At 42.4% G+C, this 21,327-nt stretch overlaps 1 protein-coding gene across 1 annotated transcript in view; it reads left to right on the forward strand.

Annotated features, from left to right (window-relative positions):
* Positions 1-267: 267 nt before the first annotated feature.
* LOC311237994 (uncharacterized protein) overlaps positions 268-21,327 on the forward strand; it is a gene marked incomplete at its 3' end in the record, with an annotated part of 101,476 nt that continues 80,416 nt past the window's right edge. The window contains exons 1-2 of the mRNA XM_084325965.1: positions 268-362; positions 6,149-6,372. Coding sequence (XP_084182091.1) covers positions 6,240-6,372 — 133 coding nt within the window. The 5' untranslated portion in view covers positions 268-362; positions 6,149-6,239. The remainder of the gene's footprint in view (positions 363-6,148; positions 6,373-21,327) is intronic.

Here is a 21,327-nt window from a genome sequence, read left to right on the forward strand (position 1 = left end):
CAGAGAGCGTCTCCGAGAAATGCGGCTTGGTTTGGTAATCACGCGTTGCTGCTTGTCACGACCAAATAACGCAGTTATTGATTGGTGCAAAATACTTCAGAGAACCCACCTCCTCTCTATATTCCTTGTTGCCCATTGGGGGAAAACAAATGCCGATCAAGTAACCAGGAAGACAAGTCCACTATATTTGAGGCATTTTGATTTTCACCGATCGATGTTTTTGTTTTGCAGCTACTTTTACGTGCTGGATTGCTGCAGAAAAACACACTGGCCTACCAGATATCACGGAGAATAGTTATGTTACTGATATTGTTTTGAGATTCTACACCACGTGGCCCTTCTCGAGTGTTGCCGTTGAGTTGGTAAGCAAAGATCAGAGGCTTGTGTGCTTTGTTACCAAGAAACCGGGCCTCCCAGTGTCCTAAGGCGTTCTCTTGATTATTTCCAAAGCGTCAGGGTGAATGTGGCGCTACCACCATCCAGCTTTCACGACATTCTTTCACATTCAATTTAGTTTAGTAACTTTATTTGTATTTTCTTTTACTTTAGTTTTACATAAATATATAATGCTATATGTTTTGTAATGCTTGCCTGGCTACAGCGTTCTCTTCAGCAGGATTTAAAGCTCCATTACAATCAAAGTAATCAATTCATTTGAATAATTGTTGCAGCCCTACATATTTTAACTACGATCTTGAGACATTGGGGACATGAGGTAATCCAAACAGCAAGAGCATGTCATTCATGGTCTCATAGTTACATACATAGTTATATTCATAACGTCTGTTCTCCTGATAATCATTTCCAACCTGTCAGAATATCCACATTTTGTTTTCAGTCTGACAAATACATTTACATTTAGTCATTTAGCTGATGCTTTTATCGAAAGCGACTTACATGTTCTGTACGACAAGCCATCAGGAAGGGCACAACTCTATCAACTGAGCAACAATGTTCATCAAAGTGTTGAGTGCTACAGTGTAGGTTAGTTTATTAGGACAAGTGCATGACAGTACGGTTAGTTAGGGTTAGATTTTTTTATTTATTTTTTTAATTCAGATAATGGTTGAATTAGTGCGTCTTTAGTCGACGGCGAAAGATTGGACGTGTTTCGGCTGTTCATTGTGTGGCAAGGACTGAGAATAGGTGGCTTCTCCTTGATGACCCTCCCGGAGCTTGGATAGGAGTAGGTCTGAGGCGGCCAGAAGATGCAGAGTGTAGGGGTCTTGAGGGTGTGTAGTTAGAGACCATTGACCGGAGGTAGGCGGGAGCGGTTCCCTTTGCCGCACGGTATGCTAGGTCGAGGGCCTTGAAGCGGAATCGTGCAGCAATGGGGAGCCAGTGCAGGTCCCTAAGAAGTGGGGTGACATGGGCCGACTTCGGTAGGTTTGAGATCAGGCGGGCCGCTGCGTTCTGAATGAGTTGAAGAGGCTTAGTGGCAGTGGCCGGGAGGCCAGCGAGCAGTGCGTTGCAGTAGTCGAGGCGGGAGATGACTGTTGATTGGACGAGGAGTTGGGTGGCTTCTTTTGTCAGGAAGGGGTGGATCCTTCTGACGTTGCTCAGGAGGAATCGGCAGGTTCTGGTTGTCGCTGCGATGTGAGCAGAGAAGTTCAACTGGTCGTCGAGGACAACACCAAGGTTCTTGGCGGTCGGGGATGCGGTCACAGCTGCATTCTCGACTGTGATGGAAAGGTCGGTCAGGGGGGAGGATTTGGTCGGCAGGTGGAGCAATTCTGTTTTGCTTAGGTTCAGTTTGAGGTGGTTGGTCGTCATCCAGGCGGAGATGTCGGACAGAAAGGCCGAGATCCGCTCAGAGACGTGGATATCTGAGGGAGGGAAGGAGAGGAAGAGTTGAGTATCGTCGGCATAACAATGGTAGGAGAAGTAGGGATGCCCCAATCAGTATAAATATGCGATCGGTGATCGGTGAGAATGCTTTATTTTCGCCGATCGTCAAAACCGATCTCACTCGCTGAGTTCTGTCTCAGACACCGGGAGCTGCACACACTCACTCCCACACAGTGTGGTGCGGCGTCTGCTCCTCCCTCCAGCCCCTCCCGCACGCATGTAAACACGGGTCTAGTAGTCTAGTCTAGTGGGACGGGAGGACGGCGTCTCCCTGAGCTAACGTTAGCTACCGTTACAAAATGACCCAGTCAACCATTCACTTCCAGTCCAATACATGATGAGGCATTGTCTAACCGAACGGTATCTAGCCGGCCAGCTACCGATAGCTCCTGACATCAACAAACGCTCCAGCAAGTCTAGTAGAGACGTGTATGATACCTCCGCTAGCTCACGTTAGCTGACGCCAGCTCACTGTTCAAAACGAAATGTCCCACTGAACTAAATAGTTCACTGAGGCGCTGTATCAACGTTATATAGCCGGCCAGCAGTAGCCACAGATGGCTCCTGATATCAATGTTTTATAACACTCATTCGATGCGTATTCGCGCTGAGGGCATGTTGTTGAATGTGACCAATAGGGTCCAGCTGCAGCTCCGGAGAATCCTGGCCGTAGCTGCAGGCTACTCGAGTATAGGGTCCAGCTGCAGCTCCGGAGAATCCTGGCCGTAGCTGGAGGCTCCTAGAATACACACAAGACAGTGGAGCTTGTTGCGTGGTGGCGATGTCTCGCAGATAATACAAGTACAAGTCTAATTATATAATATATATATTTTATATAAAATAATTAAAAAAAAAATTTTAATCAAAAACGATCGGTATCGGATCGGTATCGGCCGATATGGCTCACACCGATCGGTATCGGTGGCAAAAAACGTGATCGGGGCATCCCTAAGGCAGGGCTGTACAGTGCGATGATCTCGTCGCAAATTGCCCCTTAATTTGGCCGTTGCGAGTTGGAAATATTATTTGGGAGTAGGCCTGCCGCGATAAGCAATAAATCGATTAATTGCCGCGATAATTAAAAGTAATGCAATGATTTTGACGGGCGCGATTAATTGCTATTTGCGCCTTGTCAGTCACTGTCCGTGTGGGGGGCCGCTGGCCTTACTACAGAGCACAGCATGAATGAATGAATGAAAACTTTATTTAACAGATTGCAGAATGGGTACAATACAGTACGGCTCAATACATACAATTGTTAAGGGGATACAGACCTGAGAAAGACGTTTGTCTTGTTTCCATCAGGGTCCCCCATTTTCAATTCATATAGATGACGCTCCGTGGGGCAGTAGCAACGCCACATATAGCTTAACTACATTTCTCAATGGTGTTGCTCCTTTTAACCAAGTAGCGTTATTTATAGTGTAACGTTAGCTATTTTTAGACCCAAGTAGTTACTCGCTACTGCCCGGAGAAACTGGACTGCTAAATAAAGATGAAAGATCGAGTGTTGATTCTCATTCAAAGCTAACAACATTAGCTAACAAACGAAATACAACGTATAGCATAGCTACAACACAGAATAACGTTAATACAATTACATGCATCATTGTTTACAATGAACGGGTGGGGCTAGTCAAAGGACTGGACACGGGGACAAGTTAAACATGAATTCATTTATTATAACGTAGTAGGTAGTTTCGAGTCGTGCTGCAGTGCCTACGCGCCACAGCTATTCTATTATATACTGCTTTGACGCTTCCTCCTCATCGTTGATTGCCTGTAGTAGCTGCATCTAACGTTAGTAGCTAACGTTAAAACTAACCTAAAGTTAGTTGTTCACCAACAATCTCAATATTTGTTTTATCATTAGCTCAAAAACACAACCGGACGAGACAAGTTGGCCGCTCATAGGTGGCGGTGCCGCTAGGATAATAACAACAGTACTTCCGGTCCGGTCGGTGGGCTTCAAAATAAAAGTCTAAACACCGGAAAAGACGGAGCGGTGGGCTTCAAAATAAAAGTTTTGGGAAATAAATTTCTCAAAAAAAAATTCTCTAACCGGTCGCAATAATATCGCTTATCGCGATATTTTCGGGGGCAATTAATCGCCCAGCAAAATGTGTTATCGTGGCAGGCCTATTTGGGAGCAACGTTGCGAGTTGTGATTTCAACCCTTCATTCGCATTTCACTCCTAAATTAATCCATACAAATTGGATACATTTTTTTAAAAAACATTAGCCTACAACCAGGGCTGTACAGTGCGACACAATGTCGTGGTGCTATGAAAGAATCTGTCGGCAATGAATGAACTTACTGCGATCACCGATAGCCTGAGTGAAAAAAAAGATTTGCGTGTGGAGTGAATCTGGGTCACGCTAGTACCTGGTACTTGTAGTCTATCGTGCGATTAAAGACCATGTCCCTATCTGCGTAGTCTATACATCCAACACCAAATCCCATAATTCCTAGCAAAACGAAACTGAATGTGGGCTCTCTTCCTTTCAATATGGGCTATTGCATCGCCAAAGAAGCACCTCATTTCAATACATTTAAGACGCAAAAAAGAACAACGGAGTGGATATCAGTCCATCTTATGACAACCACGTCCGATGTGGAGAGATGATAAGATGATGATGATTGACGTGATGATGTTATGATTGATTGACGGGGACACTTCTAACGTTCAGGTTCAGCTATGCATTAGGTGAGTAGTCTTACCGTAAGAGCCTCATACGGGTCAATTAAACCTTTTTGATTAGTCTTTCCTTCCAGCTAAGTTGGACTGAACATTTCACTGTCAAAAGCGCAAATGTAAATAAGGTTGCGTCGCAACACGGGTTTCAAAATAAAGGTCACATATACAAATACCTCTTAATTCTTATTAAAAAAAGTCCCGGATATACATAAACATTAATTGGCATAGATCTCTATAAACGGCCCAACACATTGATCACTTTAGGCACACACTGAAACCAGTAACATCACAAATATGAAGCAGGTAATTACCCATACAAATAAACCTTTCATGGGGTTATTTACAATAATAATTCATTTGATTTCTAAAGCACTTTTCATTGTGAAACAAATGTATGCAGAGTTTCTTGTCCTCCTGATTAATGCAATGGTGTGTGTGTGTTGTGGTGATCTCATTCAAGGAGCACTACACAAGCGCGCGCGCACACACACACACACACAGACAGTTTGTTGTTTTTGTTCTATTAGTGATTTACACACTTTCTCAGTTGGTTCATTATAAAAGATACAAACCTGAAAACAAACGCACTTAAATGTTAAATAAAAGGACCACAGTAATGAGGCAAGAGGAACATATTTTTTTAATAATGGTAAAATTGTTATTTAAAAATTTGCCCCTAAAAAATATTTTTTGCCCCTAAATTTCTCATTTAGGGGCAAGTGTGCCCCTAGTAAAAAAGCTTAGCGTACAGCCCTGTAAGGAGAAGCCATGAGACGTGATAATGTTACCCAGTGATTTAGTGTAGAGGGAGAAGAGAAGGGGTCCTAAAACCGAGCCCGGCTGGGGGACACCCGTCCGCAGGGGGCGGGTGGCCGACAGGGTCCCTCTCCATGACACTTGGTAGGAGCGGTCATTGAGGTATGATGACAGCCATGTCAGTGCAGAGCCAGCCACTCCCATTCCTGCGAGGGCCACGAGGAGGATCTGGTGGTTGACTGTGTCGAAGGCTGCAGATAGATCTAGGAGAATCAGGACAGAGGAGAGGCCTTTCGCTTTTGCTAAGTGAAGTGCCTCTGTGACCGCAATGAGGGCTGTCTCTGTGGAGTGACCAGTCCTGAAGCCTGACTGATTAGGGTCTAGGAGGTCATTCTGTAAGAGATGAGCAGTAAGTTGGTTGGATACAGCACGTTCAAGTGTTTTAGAAAGGAAGGAGAGACAGGACGGTAGTTGCCTAGGACGGTAGGGTTCAGGGATGGTTTTTTTATGAGGAGCGTGATGACTCTGGCTTGTTTTAGGGAGGTGGGGACCATAGATATCTATAGCCACCCCCGAGTTGAGTGAGGAGTTGATGGTTGCAGTTAGGAATGGGAGGATGTCTGGTGCTATGGTCTGGAGGAGTGGGGAGGGTAGCCGGTCCAAATAGACTGGATAGCCTGTTGGTTTAAGATAAGATTATCCTTTATTGATCCCCTTGGGCGATACAGGGTGGGGGATGCATAGCTTCACACTATACACTTAAAGTATAGATACAAATACAATATAATATTTAAAAAAAAGTACAAACCTTTACAAAAGTTTACCTTAGTATCCTCTCTCCATAGTTCTCTACCTGAACTCACCTGGTGTAACTCACTCTGACCGGGGGCAGGACGTCCTACAGGAAGACACTCTGGACTCCAGCTCCAGTAGAAGATGACTTCTTTAGAACCCAGGGACCAAGACGTCCTACTGAACATCAAGAAAGAAGAGACTTTAGACTCTCCAGACCCACCTATGGACATTTATACTAGATTGAAGGAGGAGCCCACAGATGATCAGGATATATGTAAGTTCACATTCCTTCTTTTTCGATAACATCTCTTTCTGCTATCTTGTATAATTGTTTTGTTCATCATTGTATACAAGGCTTTATCTTCCATTTTCAATAAGTTTTTTCATACTTGACTCAAATATGCTCTGTTTTGTTTTATGTTGATGTGTGTCCATGTCCAAAATCAGGGACCATGATGGAAATAAGTGCTTGCACTTTCTCATGTTTTTATCCCTTGGATGCTGTCTTTTACTCCACAATAAAAATCAATCAATAAACCAAGACAATCGACCCTCCTGGTCAGTAGTGTAAGATGTGAAGAAAAATCTAAACCTTGATAGAATAAAACAAATGGAAACCAGTGTGCATTAGAGAACAACAAGCTGATTCTTCTAACAATATATCAGTCAATCCAGTGTCGGATCATGATGCAGATGTTTATGCAGTTTGTAGCCTACATTCGTTCATAGACTAAATAACGTCAATTCACTGTTATAGAAAGTGAAAGTATTCCTGCAGGCTGAGAAAGCGAAGGTTATCCTATAACCCTAGTTATATGAGTAATAGCGAGCGCTCTGCTCTATTGGAACTAAAGAAGTTCTGAACTAAGGTACAACACAGTATGGACCAATGCACGCCACTGTTAAGGGCAACTCGTGGTGGCATCTTTATGACACACACATTCTTCATGACATCAACCCGTGACGTCCGGCCCGACCTGGCATTTCCCCCCCGGAAAAGCACAGAGTCCTTCGGGGTACCAGAACCTGTCTGCACCCCGGCGGACAACGGGTTAAACTGATCCGGTCCGGCGCGACCAGGACCAGTCCCGTGCCCTAGTCACGCCGCCGCCCCCCAGTTCTAAGAGGGGGGTAGGTACGCGTGTCGATCCAAAACATCAGAGGGCGCCACCAAGACGGTCAGTACGCGAACGCACTACTCCTGGTGGCCCACCCAACAGGCGTGAGACCCCTCTGTCAATGTTTTGATCTACTCAGTCATCTCCCCCCGGAGATGTACGTGAGCCATCGAGTCTAACCTAGTGCACTGGCGCTCGGTAGAGACAAAAATCTCCTTCCCAGCCGACTGCATAAAAAAAACGCAGTTTTTATGATGTTGGGCAACCAAGGTGCACCGGACCCACAAAGCATATTCAATCATTGAAAAAACACCCTGGGCCAGCGCTGATCGATCTCGTAAGACCATACGCTGATTTAATAATACAGCGTATATGCTCGCAAAGAACCCGAGAACAGTGACGGCGAATTTCGAACAAGAAAGAGCCTCACAACGTTTCTCCTTGCTGTCTGGGACGAGCAGCAGGGAGCCGGTCTAGAGACACAGACACGGGCTCACATACGACGAGCCTGGGAATAACAACCGCGTCAATTCTGCTCTTTATGCAAGAGGAGAAGACAGAGATTTCCCCAGAGAGACCACAACGTGAGTAAAACAATTGAAAAAAGGTTCATGTAACAATTGGACTAAGGGCGCGTTCACACCTACTCTGTTTGGTCCACTTTAAGTGGACCATGGTCCCTTTAGATCGATAGTCCGTTTGGTTTGTACAGGTATGAACGCAAACCGAACTATAATGAGGACCAAACAACCGAACCATGGTCCTCTTGAAAAGTTGGGACTCGGTTCGTTTCAATCGAACTATAGTACCTAATCCAGGAAGCAAAGTAGCCTACTCCTCTCTAGACTGGCGCCGCACGCGGACAGTCTCTCTCTTCCTCCCTCTCTCTCTCTCCTCTCTAGACGCAGTCTCTCTCTTCCTCTCTCTCTCTCTACTCTACTCGCGCCGCGTGCGGACCCCCAAACTTTCTCCTGCGTGAGGAGGACATTCGCGGACATTCTCTCAGATAAAGAAAAAAAAAAGCTTACGCAGGAAGGAAAGGTCTCTCTCTCCTCTCTCCTCTCTCCTCTCTCCTCTCTCCTCTCTCCTCTCCTCTCCTCTCCTCTCTAGTCGACTAGCGCCGGCCCGTGCTCATAATAGTATCTCTCTCATTACGCTGCCGGCAACTGATTACGTTTGTGAGTGCTATAGACTAGTCCAATAGATGCGACAGCATGTCCTTTGTTTACAAATTAGAACACCACCAAACAGGGTAGTGTGAACGCAGACCAAAATTAAACAATGTATCATTTTCACATTTGGTGCGGATCTAATTTGTAAACAAATTAGAAAGTCCGGACTATCCCTGGACTTTCAGATGTGAACACACCCTAAGACTCTGAGGAGGAAGCTATGAAACTCTGAGGAGGCTCTCTCACTGAGAGGGAGGTTCTGAAACTCACAGAGGAGGCTCTGAAACTCCCTGAGGAGGAGGCTCTGACCCAATATACACTACTGGTAGGGAGCAGTCAGAGTAGAAGAACAAATTGTCTCTACTGCATTGCATCACCTATCCTTTACAATGACAGCGGTCTGCAGCACAGGCCCTGTAACTCACGGACATGTCTCTTGGCCAGCAAGAAAAAGCGCCTGTGACGTTTTCAAATGGCCGGGGGAATCCCGTGTCCCACCTATCCTTTTTGATTTGGTGTGGGAGACAGGAAAATGTATTAAATTAATATCTGTAACAGACTCATGTCTCTGTGTGCATTAATATCTGTAACAGACGCATGTCTCTGTGTGCATTAATATCTGTAACAGACTCATGTCTCTCTGTGCATTAATATCTGTAACAGACGCATGTCTCTCTGTGTGCATTAATATCTGTAACAGACTCATGTCTCTCTGTGCATTAATATCTGTAACAGACGCATGTCTCTCTGTGTGCATTAATATCTAACAGACTCATGTCTCTGTGTGCATTAATATCTGTAACAGGACGCATGTCTCTGTGCATTAATATCTGTAACAGAACGCATGTCTCTGTGCATTAATATCTAACAGACGCATGTCTCTGTGTGCATTCATATCTGTAGCAGACACATGCCCCTGTGTGCATCAAGGCTCCGGTTGCATGACTGCTCTTTTTGGTCAATGCAGGCAAAATTCCTTGAAAATTTAATTAAAATAAAATGTTTTTATTTAGGCTGTGCCAGTCTCTTACATTGTTCACTAATGAACAAGTCCTTAATCTCGAGTCTTGTCTCAAGTCTGAAGTCGCCAGGGTATGAGTTTCAAGTCATGTCAAGTTGATATGCATTCGACTTAAACTCGAGTCCCCAATCCCCATATCTGTATTTTACCATCAATTCTGAATAAAATCTAGTCGGCTGAACCACAAGTTGGTGAGTTGGGTTTTTCTGGGTGCTCAAGATGATTACAGCTCTCCACCCTGCAATTCAATCCAATGAGGCAAACAAAGAATGTTACCAAAAACACATTATAAATAAATAAATAAATAAATACAAATAATGATAATAATTTATTTCTTTTTCTTGGCTTGGGCAATTTTGAGATTTCGTTTTTTTTTTATTGTTATACTGTTGTAATTAATTTCCATCCAGGAAGTTGCAGGCAACATGAGAACCGATAGAACCTCAACACAATCTTTTACAGAATCGATGGTATGATACATAGAGATGGATGAATGAATGAATCGTTTTATTTTCTATGTGTGGACTTTCAAAAGGAAAAGAAAAAAAAATCACAAATGTACATATTCAAAGTAAGCTCACACACAAAATCCAAACTCAATGACCGAAAAAAGGAATGGGCTGAAGCACATGCTTATTTTTGCCTATCCTTTACAATTCTTAAAAACTAAATATACTTTAATATAAGAAAAACATTTAAAATATGCTGCAAGATTTGAATGCCCACCACGTGATAACACGCGTTATCAGCTCGACGCCTGAATGCCCACCACGACAATTAGCGTTTTATTTTTTTATTAGCGATCTGAATTCATATTTCATCAACAGAGTCTCCCGTTGGTATGCAGCCCCTGTAGGAGCTCGGATGTGAAAAAACCGCCCCCCTATCGTCTCCCAGATGGTAATGCACCCTTTTGGAATGGACTCAATGAAAATGGATGAGAAAAGAAAAATCCGGAATCCACATTTTACTTGTCAGGCATGTAACCGGAGATGATCCCAGTCATTGCCCACCCTCAGAACAGCGTGGAATATGTCTTTCCACTACCAGCGGTGGATCAATAAAAGCGATAGATTTTTGGAATGGCGATCAGGAATTGGAATGATCTTTTTGGAGAACATCTGATCTGAGGTAAGTAATCTATTTTACAAGTCTTGGGATAATCAGAGATGTATTCGCTGAGATCTCAGCATTCGCCCTATGTGTGTGTGGGCGATCGCTTTGAGGAAATCGGAGAATAGATTTTTCAGCTCGCCTATATAGCATGCATACGTACACATACTATCGATAATCTAGCGTTTATTTGAAAACGATTCATAAATAGGCAGAAAAATTACCGTTCTAGAATATTCCAGTAAAGGGCGATTATCATGGAATATGAATATTTTCCTTAAACGAGGGCTTTTCAAGATGCTATAAACGAGAATGAACCGATAAAAAAACAATCCGCTTCGACAATGTTGACTGGAAAACGAGTCATTGATAAGCGACGGGCAGATTAGACACATAGCCATAATTTAAAATATAGATTAGGCGTTTTTAACGCTAACATTGAAGTGGATGGTGGGCATTCAAGCACTAAATTGTGCGCCCCCTGCTGGCACTGAAGTGTTCAGAGAAAAGAGAAAATAAATGTTTGTTTTACTCAACTGTACTCCTGAATTATTTTATCCTTCAGGGCCTTTTTAAATCTCCCCTGAGAGGTACACAACTTCAACCCGTCGACTATTCCACAATTTAACTCTCAAAATTGAAACACATCTAGCTTTTACATTAGTTCTTACCTTTTTATATGTTTTAAGAATACACAACCCTCTTAAATTATACTTTCCTTCTCTTGTTTGAAAGAGACATTGAATACAAGCTGGTAGGTTCTTACTCTTAGCACGAAAAATGATCTCCAAGGTTTTTATGTAAACTATATCTACAAATTTTAATGTGCAGATATGGTGTACTCCCATCCCGAGATAAGAGTGTACTCCCGTTCCGTAACACATGACTAACAACTTCCTCAAATTAAATGACAAAACTGAAATTCTACTAGTCGGTCCTATAACAAAAAGTTAAATATTACAGAGCTATATGGGTCAACTTACTCAAGAATCAAGAGGTTTATTTGTCACATACATACCAGGGCATACAGTGAAATGCGGGTGGTCATGCTTTTTGATTGTACAAAATACAATAAATAATAAAAATAGGCATAGAAAAAAATAAACATAGAAATAAAATGGGCAAGACACAAGATATGCATGGTAAAAGAAAAAGACATGCTAAGTTCCTGAGAAACTGGTTCCTATATACACTACTATTTATACAATTTACAATTTTAACTCTTAATGTATCTAAACTATACTATTAGTACCTCCTTCCTTTAAAGTTACTTTCTATTTTTTAAAGTGACATTTTGTTTGAGTGATTGTTTTGGCGGTTGCCGCATGAGTGGTTGTGTGTGTGTCTGTGTGTGCTCATGTGTACTTGTGAGTGGAGAGTTCAGTGTTCTGATGGCCTGGGGGAAGAAGCTGAGCCTGAGTCTCTCTGTTCTTGCGGCGTGTGACCGTAGGCGCTTAATTGCCTGGCCGCAGCAGCCCGAACAGGCTGTTGTTGGGGTGGTGGAGGTCTTTCATAATTCTGCAGGCTCTGGATTTGCACCTCCTGTTATATAAGTCCTGCAGGGGTGGTAGTACCCGTAGTACGCTCTGCTGAGCGCACCACTCTGGAGTGCCTTCCTGTCCTGTGCCGTGCTGTTTCCAAACCAGGCAGTGATGTTTCCAGTCAGAATGCTCTCTACAGCCCAGGAATAGAAGGAGTGGAGTATCTTCCCCGATACTCTGAACTTTTTTAGCTGTCTGAGGTGATAGAGGCGCTGTTTCGCCTTTTTCACCACAGAATCTATGTGTGTAGACCAGGGGTCGGCAATTAGGTTTGGCCACGGGCCAGATTTCCCCCAAGCCATTTCTTGGCGGGCCAGGATAAAAAACAATGGCTAATTTAATATAGTGAAAAAAGACAAACGTTTTTCTCTGGTCTGCATCCCCTTAACAATTGTGTGTACTGTACCCATTCTGCAATCTGTTAAATAAAGTTTTCATTCATTCATTCATGAACAGCAGATCAGCTGTTGCAGATCACTGCGGCGCGTGATGAACAGATCAGAAGACAGCATGCATGAAAACACGACTCACCATACCTTGTTTGTTGTTAAGTCCTCCAAAATCCCTGCTAATGTTTGAAACATGTCCAATATCCACTCGCCGCCCTCCAATTCCAGATTGGCGTTGAATGCAGCTACTTTATCTGCCAACTTGAACACAGTTGTCATCATTTCCTCGTTGTTGTTGTTTTTGTTGTCGCCACATATTATGCAGAGAGGACGTCGGCTCGGCACGCAAGAATCACCGACCTGTTGCGATAAACCCGTATTTTAAGTATGGCTCCTGTTTATTAACACTTTAACTGCCGAAAACGCCGGAACTCGTCATTCCCCGCCATGCTCAAGTTGCCGAGGACGCCGGAACTCGTCTTTGATATCATATTTCCGTTCCGGAGCCTTGACACACAGTGCTGATCTCCTCTCAACCCTCTAGCGGTTCAAGAGCGTCATCTGGTGGCCGATCGGCAGATCGAAACCGGATATCAACCTTTGAACCGGCAGGACTCACTCCATATGGGGTCCGGGCACTCGCTAATGTTAGAGAGACTCTGTCTTCACACAGTGAACATCAATCGGTGGAAATAACTCGAAAAAACAACATGATTTGGACGTATATACTATTATACAACCTGGAAATAGATCGGGCATTTCAACATCCCATAATCGAAAACTGTCTACTCCACGCTGATCGCCCGAGGAGACTGGGGTGAGTTTTAGCGTGTAGTATTACCGTGTTCGATATAAACTGCTATGATGATCATATGACCCACATTAGATGAATGGTATAACGTTGCCCACGGAATTATAAACGCCCCCCCCCGCCCATCCGGTCAACATCAGATGACTTGTAGTAAATTCTAGAAGTACGTCCAGTTGAAATTTTTTATCTCGCACAGATTCCTACCAAACTGTATTTGATCATCAATATAATGCATTTGGGGCTATACATCACGTTCTGGAGAAAGCTGCAGAAAGAGATGAAAACATACTTATACTTTAGACCATATTTTAGTATGAATATGTGAATGAAAAAGTTTAACGTTGCTACACCATACATATAGGACATTGAATGGGCCCTAATAATGGCAATCTAGCAATAGAATTTAAAAAGTTATAGCCCTGCAAAGAAGGGGAACTTCTCCATGTTAAATAGAGCTGGCAAGGGATGGTATATCATTAATTTAACCTTGGGCAATCAAAGTGTTAAAAGAAGCGTTATATTTCCCCGTTGCAAAGAAGCTATCCAAAGATGTTTGTTTTGTTTTTTTAACACATTTTGTTACTCGCTCCATCTCGAACGCGGAAGTGAAAGTGCGTTAGGGAAATATACACGTGGCCCGGTGGGACTATTCTATTGGTTATCCCAGCCCACGTGACCATTTCTAGCATTTCAATTGGCTATAGTGACAGACATGCTTTTGATGACTACCGGTAGATAGATACAGCTTCACAATAAAAGACACCCTGGCGTCCCGAGTGAATATTTCTCGTGCGTAAAATAAATATCATATTCTCAAAATAATCTGACGGGCCAGAAATGATTGCTGGCGGGCCAATGTCGGCCCGCGGGCCGCCTATTGCCGATCCCTGGTGTAGACCATGTCAGGTCCTCTGTGATGTGGACTCCCAGGTACTTGAAACTACTCCTTGGATCAAACCCGAAGTCTTGGTGAGTTGGTGTTATAATAGACTCAGACCTAAGCTTTAAATCACACATCAACCAGGTGACAAAAACATAAAATTTCCACCTTAGCAACATAGCTAAGGTAGGGCCATTTATTAATAAAAAATACGCTAAAAAACAGATCCATGCCTTTATCTCAAGCCGACTTGACTACTGTAATGCACTCCTCACCGGCCTCCCAAAGAAAATCACAGAACGACTCCAACTCATTAAAAACTTGGCAGCTAGGCTACTAACTTGAACCAAGAGGAGAGACCACATGTAGGGCGGGCCATACTTTTTTTTCTTTGGAAAATCAATCGAGTGGGGTGTCTAAAATATGTGTTTTTTTGTGGGGAATTCAAATATGGGGTTATTTTTCTAATCGGATAACTCCTACCTACATTGTTTTGGATTTCAAAATGGCCGATTTGACCATTTTTCACCCCTTGGCCATACATGGATGCCAACATGAATCTGAAGGAAATCCTAACATGCAAGGTGTCTAAATGATGTGTTTCTTAATGGGGAATTCAAATATGAGTTCATTTTTGGGATAGGATAACTCTAACCTACATCATTTTGGATTTCAAAATGGCAGATTTTACCATTTTTCACCCCTTGGCCATACATGGATACCAACATGAATCTGAAGGAAATCCTAACATGCAAGGTGTCTAAATGATGTGTTTCTTAATGGGGAATTCAAATATGAGGTCATTTTTGGGATAGGATAAATATAACCTGGATTTCAAAATGGCTGATTTTACCATTTGAACCCATTGGTATTGTATTACAAAATTGCAAAGATAAAAAAATTATGGGAAATCATTTATAATGACAAAGCCATCAAATGTATTACCAAGTGAACTGTATATAACTGGATACAACTCCAAAGATCAATAATAATAATACTAACAATAATAAATTGTATTTGTAATGCACACAAACACCTAAGTGCTAAATCTCGATCTCCTGACTTCTTGAACTTTGCCAGGTTCCAATATCTTGATTGGACTCATTCTTGGATGACAAGATCTCCTACTGTACTGCTTTAGCCACCAACCTACAAACACAAACTTAAAGTCAACGTCAGCCATAAATAGGTGAGCTCTTTCCAGAACTACTCAGCAGAAACCTCTGTAACCATTTTAACAAACGTCTCAATGTATTGAGAAAATCCATGGGGCTCCATCAATCCTCTATCTTCTTAAAACATTGGAAAGGCAGGGGATGGAAAAGAAGGCAGAGAAAAGGAGAAGGGGCAAAGAAGAAAGCTTTGCAGCAGCAGACAAGGTTGCCAGGAAGGATGTTGAGAGCTTCCTTACAGTCCCTGAAGTTGAGCTCATTCCTGAAACTGACCCTGCAGCTTCAGCAAAGCTACGGAAAAATTATGATGAGATTCCAAACATCGCCCTTGCTAGTGTAAGGTATGGCATAGGTCTAAGGCCAACTGCAGCTATAGCAACTGCAGCTCTGATTGATGCAGGACTCATCTTAGAAGATGACACAAGTAAAGTGATTGATAAGAACAAGGTTAAGAGAGCACAAGAAAAGTCGATGCAAGAGCTGGGGGAAGAGTTTGAGGAGAAGTGCAGGGAGGAGGGGGGGATCTCCTGTATCCTCTTTGATGGGCGGATTGACATGACCAATGTGATGATGGAAGCTGAGGGCAGTGACCGATCTTTTCCTGCAAAGATCAAGGAAGAACACTATAGTGTTGCTAGTGAGCCTGGCAGCAACTATCTGTTCCACTTTACACCAGAGAAAGCAACTAAAGAGGAGTCCCATGCAGAGAAGATTGCTAAGGTCCTGTTTGCCTGGCTGAAAGAGAGAGGTTCTGATAAGACCTTGTGGGCCATTGGAGGAGACTCGACCAATGTCAACACTGGAGTGAAGGCAGGTGTAATGCTGGAGCTGCACCTGGGGAGAAAGCTGGTCTGGTTGGTGTGCAACCTGCACACTGGTGAACTTCCACTGCGCCGTCTCATTGTTGAAGTTGATGGGGCTACTCTGTCAGACAACAAATTGTCTGGGCCAATAGGACAGCTCCTTGATTCTGTTACAGACTTGGAGATCAATCCTAACTTCACCAGGATCTTTCTTGGCCCTCCGCTGATCAAGCTGCCTGAGAAGATCATTCAAGATCTCTCAACTGATCAACACTATGGCTATAAGCTGGTCTGTGCAATCAGGGATGGAGTGCTTTCTGCAAGGCTGGCTCTGCTGGAGATTGGACCGGTAAACCACAGCCGCTGGCTCACCACAGCAAACGGACTCCTCAGGCTCTGGGTGTCAAAGCATCAACTTAAAAGAAAGAACCTGAATAATCTACAATGCATTGTGGAATTCATCATTGGAGTGTATTATCCATGTTGGTTCAACATGAAGGTCAAGCACTCCTGGATCGAAGGGCCTAGGCACATCCTGTTTCAGCTGGACTGCCTCAAGTCTCAGAGGAAGGAGGTGCTGGATGTTGTGATGCCAACTGTGAGAAGATCTGCTTGGTATGCCCACAGTGAAGCCATCCTCCAAACACTGCTGTGCTCTGAGGATCAAAAAGAGAGAATTGAGGGGGTGGAGAGAATCCTGGCCATCAGGGGAGAGGGGGATCCAGACACTCAGCTGGGAGACTCCTGTGTCAAGATCAGAAGAACACCTCACATCAATAGTGACGCTTCCAGCATTGGTGGCTTAATCAGCTGGTCAGAAGATTTGTCAGAGCCACCTCTCACCTGCTCCCTAAGCACTTCCGAGGTGAAGAACTTAATCAACACCCCCATGGAGGTTCTCGACTGGCCTTGCCACACACAAAGCATCGAGAGGGTTGTTAAAATGGTGACTGAGGCCTCTGCTAAGTACTTTTCACAATAAAAAAGGGATGGAGGGATCAGGGCTCAGGAGACCAGCAGGAGGCTGATGTCCAATAATGAATCCAAGCAGGACTTGTACAACCTGATCAAATTTAAGAAGATAGAGGATTGATGGAGCCCCATGGATTTTCTCAATACATTGAGACGTTTGTTAAAATGGTTACAGAGGTTTCTGCTGAGTAGTTCTGGAAAGAGCTCACCTATTTATGGCTGAAGTTGACTTTAAGTTTGTGTTTGTAGGTTGGTGGCTAAAGCAGTACAGTAGGAGATCTTGCCACCCAAGAATGAGTCCAATCAAGATATTGGAACCCGGCAAAGTTCAAGAAGTCAGGAGATCGAGATTTAGCACTTAGGTGTTTGTGTGCATTACAAATACAATTTATTATTGTTAGTATTATTATTATTGATCTTTGGAGTTGTATCCAGTTATATACAGTTCACTTGTTAATACATTTGATGGCTTTGTCATTATAAATGATTTCCCATATATTTTTTATCTTTGCAATTTTGTAATACAATACCAATGGGTTCAAATGGTAAAATCAGCCATTTTGAAATCCAAAATTATGCAGGTTATATTTATCCTATCCCAAAAATGACCTCATATTTGAATTCCCCATTAAGAAACATCATTTAGACACCTTGCATGTTAGGATTTCCTTCAGATTCATGTTGGCATCCATGTATGGCCAAGGGGTGAAAAATGGTAAAATCGGCCATTTTGAAATCCAAAATGATGTAGGTTAGAGTTATCCTATCCCAAAAATGAACTCATATTTGAATTCCCCATTAAGAAACACATCATTTAGACACCTTGCATGTTAGGATTTCCTTCAGATTCATGTTGGCATCCATGTATGGCCAAGGGGTGAAAAATGGTCAAATCGGCCATTTTGAAATCCAAAACAATGTAGGTAGGAGTTATCCGATTAGAAAAATAATCCCATATTTGAATTCCCCACAAAAAAACACATATTTTAGACACCCCACTCGATTGATTTTCCAAAAAAAAAAAGTATGGCCCGCCCTACCACATCAGTCCAGTATTGGCTAACCTAGACTGGCTTCCGGTAACATTTAGAATCGATTTCAAGGTCCTCCTTATGTACAAAGCACTAAATGGAACAGGACCAAGCTACATTGCTAATTCTCTAGTCAACTATGTGCCTTCTAGAACATTGCGATTAGGGATGTCCCGATCCGATCACGTCATCGGGATCGGGGCCGATCACGTGATTTTCCGAAGATCGGGATTGGCAAAAATATAAAATAAAAAATTGGCAATTTTTTATTTTATTTTACTTTATTTTTTTTATTCAACAAACATGACCATGTTCACGTCTTAAACTCATACTGAGGCCTTAGTTTTAAATTGCATATCATCATTCATTTATTTATTGTCACACAGAGCAGAAGAATTTTGCCAAAACAAACCAATAGTATCCAGCTGCAGAACGGCAGACCAGCCACACTCTCAGACCCAAATAAATTTTTTTTTATCTCAATTTCTCACATTACATTCACCCTGAATGTTGACGTTATCCAGGTGAAAAGTTAACTTCATAAATCATTTGATGTATAATTAAATCAAAGGAAATGTGTTTGGGTCTGAAAGTGTGGCTGGCCTGCCGTTCTGCAGCTGGCTACTATTGGTTTGTTTTGGCAAAATTCTTCTGCTCTGTGTGACCATAAATAAATGAATGATATGCAATTTAAAACCAAAACTAAGGCCTCAGTATGAGTTTAAGACGTGAACATGGTCATGTTTGTTGAGAAAAAAAAACATTTTTTTTTTATCTTATCAGGAAATATCGGTATCGGTAGATACTCAAAATCACATGATCTGGATCGGATCGGGAGCAAAAAAACGTGATCGGGACATCCCTAATTGCGATCATCTACTGGTCTATTGAAGGTTCCAAACCACAGCCTAAAGATAATCGGGGATGCAGCCTTTGCAAACTATGCACCAAAGTTATGGAACACACTACCTATGGACATTAGGGAAGCTAGATCTCTTAATATTTTAAAAAATAAGTTAAAAACGTACCTCTTCACCATAGCTTTTTAATACACTGCTGTTGATTGTACTGTAGCACTATTTTACTCTGTCCATTCTATTTTTATTGCACTGCACTTTACTTTGCATCATTTTACTTCACTTTTTATTGCACCGCACTGTAGCATAATTTTACTATCTACTCTATTCTACGATTTTATTGCACTGTACTATTTTACTCTTTTTATTACAGGTTCAAAACTGTCTGGTATTAAACTGTGTGGGTATCAAACAAGAAAGACTGTCAGGTTTTAAAACTGTGTAGGACCCAGACCTAGAACTGCGTCCTGAGAGAGGGAACTGCGCCCTGAGAGGGAGGTTTGCCCTGAGTGGGAGGTTCGAAGGGTCAAAGACAAAGTGGGTATCAAACAGGAGAGAAGTCTTAAACTGTGGATACCAAACAGAGAAGGTAAAGACGACTTTAAACAGTAATCCAGAACTATTTTATTGCACTGTAAAAAACTGACTTTATATGTCTGCACTTTATGTGCACTATTTTACTCTGTCTATTCTATCTTACTCTTTTTATTGTCTATTTAAAACTGAACAAGGTGGCCTGTTGGGAATGTTAGATCCTAATGTGAAAAACTGTGATTTAATGTCTGCACTTTATGTGCTCATTTTATGCCTGTCTTTTTTCTGTTGTGAAGCACAAATAAAGTTTATTATTATTATTAGGCCATTTGGGGCAGATGGTCTACTATGACACGCATAAGGGCAATTGACCTTTCTCTTATGTAAACTGCCGCCTAATGCAGTGACGTCGTTTCAGTGAAAGCCAAGTGTAGCCCCTTTTACCCCAGTTGACTTAGAGGGCAGGGCCCTAGGTTCGTAACACCTAGCTCTTACTAATCTAATAATACAAATATACGAATATCTGTTTGGGATATAACATCAATACATTTGAAATAGAAATGATCAAGCCAGACACTTAACTTTAAATATAAAAATAATCTGTATTGAACTTATAGTGTTATATATTACATACACCGTGTGTGTGTATATATATATACACATTACCGAATAAAGAAAATGTTAGTTAGTTAATAAATAGAGTATTGTCTCTCAAAGGCACCGTGTGCTCAATATCAAAAAAGGAAAACAAAATAACAGAGCTGTTACTCTGTACTCAGGTTCAAACTCAAAGGCACCATGTGCTCAATATCAAAAAAGGAAATATAAATGAAAACCTATATCCAAAATGGCATTAATGATACAGCTAATTACAAATGAAATATCCTGTACAATAATACAATATACTAATATACCTAAGCCGGCATCTAATAAACAAAAACAAACAAACAAAAACCCCCGTTGCAGGCCTGATTGATGGGAAACTCACAATCCCATTTAATCTTCAGCTCTAACGAGCCAAAGTACTCACGGTCCGGAGTCGGTGTTCAGGTGGGGGGAAAGGAGAAAGTGGAGATTGAGTACGATGCAATGTGAAGTCCTGGTGCGCCTCCCACGCTGCCAGAGGAAGTCTGTACAGGCCTTGGTAGCACAGACTGCTATCTGGTTCCCGAAATCTGTACAGGCCCTGGTAGCACAGACCGCTTATCCTGTTCTCGAAGTCTATACAGGCCCTGGTAGCACAGACCGCTTATCCTGTTCTCGAATGTAGTGGGTTTCCGGGTTAGCTATCCGGGGCCTGCTACTGTTTACCTAGCTTAGCCAGCTAGCCTCAACACCCAGTCCAATGTGGAGCAATTGATTAGGCATGCCTATCTAACATGCACAATTCCCCGACATCACATATATAGTGTTCAGCGTGTGTTCTAGGCCAGAACACTTGATAACACTATAGTGGATACAACTTAGCAATGGTGTGTCAAACATTTGCACACTCTTCCACCTGCTTCTCTCACCCTCTCACTTTCTGGTGCTCGAGAGCTCAATCACCACACCTGGTTAAACCCAGTCCCATCAACCCTGACCTTTTTCCTGATTGGCCAAGCCACAGTTCCCAGTTCACATAGACAGGAGTTCTACATATTACCCATACATGAAATAATGGTATATGTAGAACATATTACCCAGAGGTAAATAAGATATACAAAATACAAAATAATAACATATATTTATATAAGACAACAACTTGGTTTATATTAACAGGATAACCACTGGGTTAATATTACCAGGGTTAGTTAATATTACCAGGGTTACACA

Source organism: Notolepis coatsorum (genome assembly GCF_963971535.1).
Source record: "Notolepis coatsorum genome assembly, chromosome: 12".
NCBI classification, from domain to species: Eukaryota; Metazoa; Chordata; class Actinopteri; order Aulopiformes; family Paralepididae; genus Notolepis; species Notolepis coatsorum.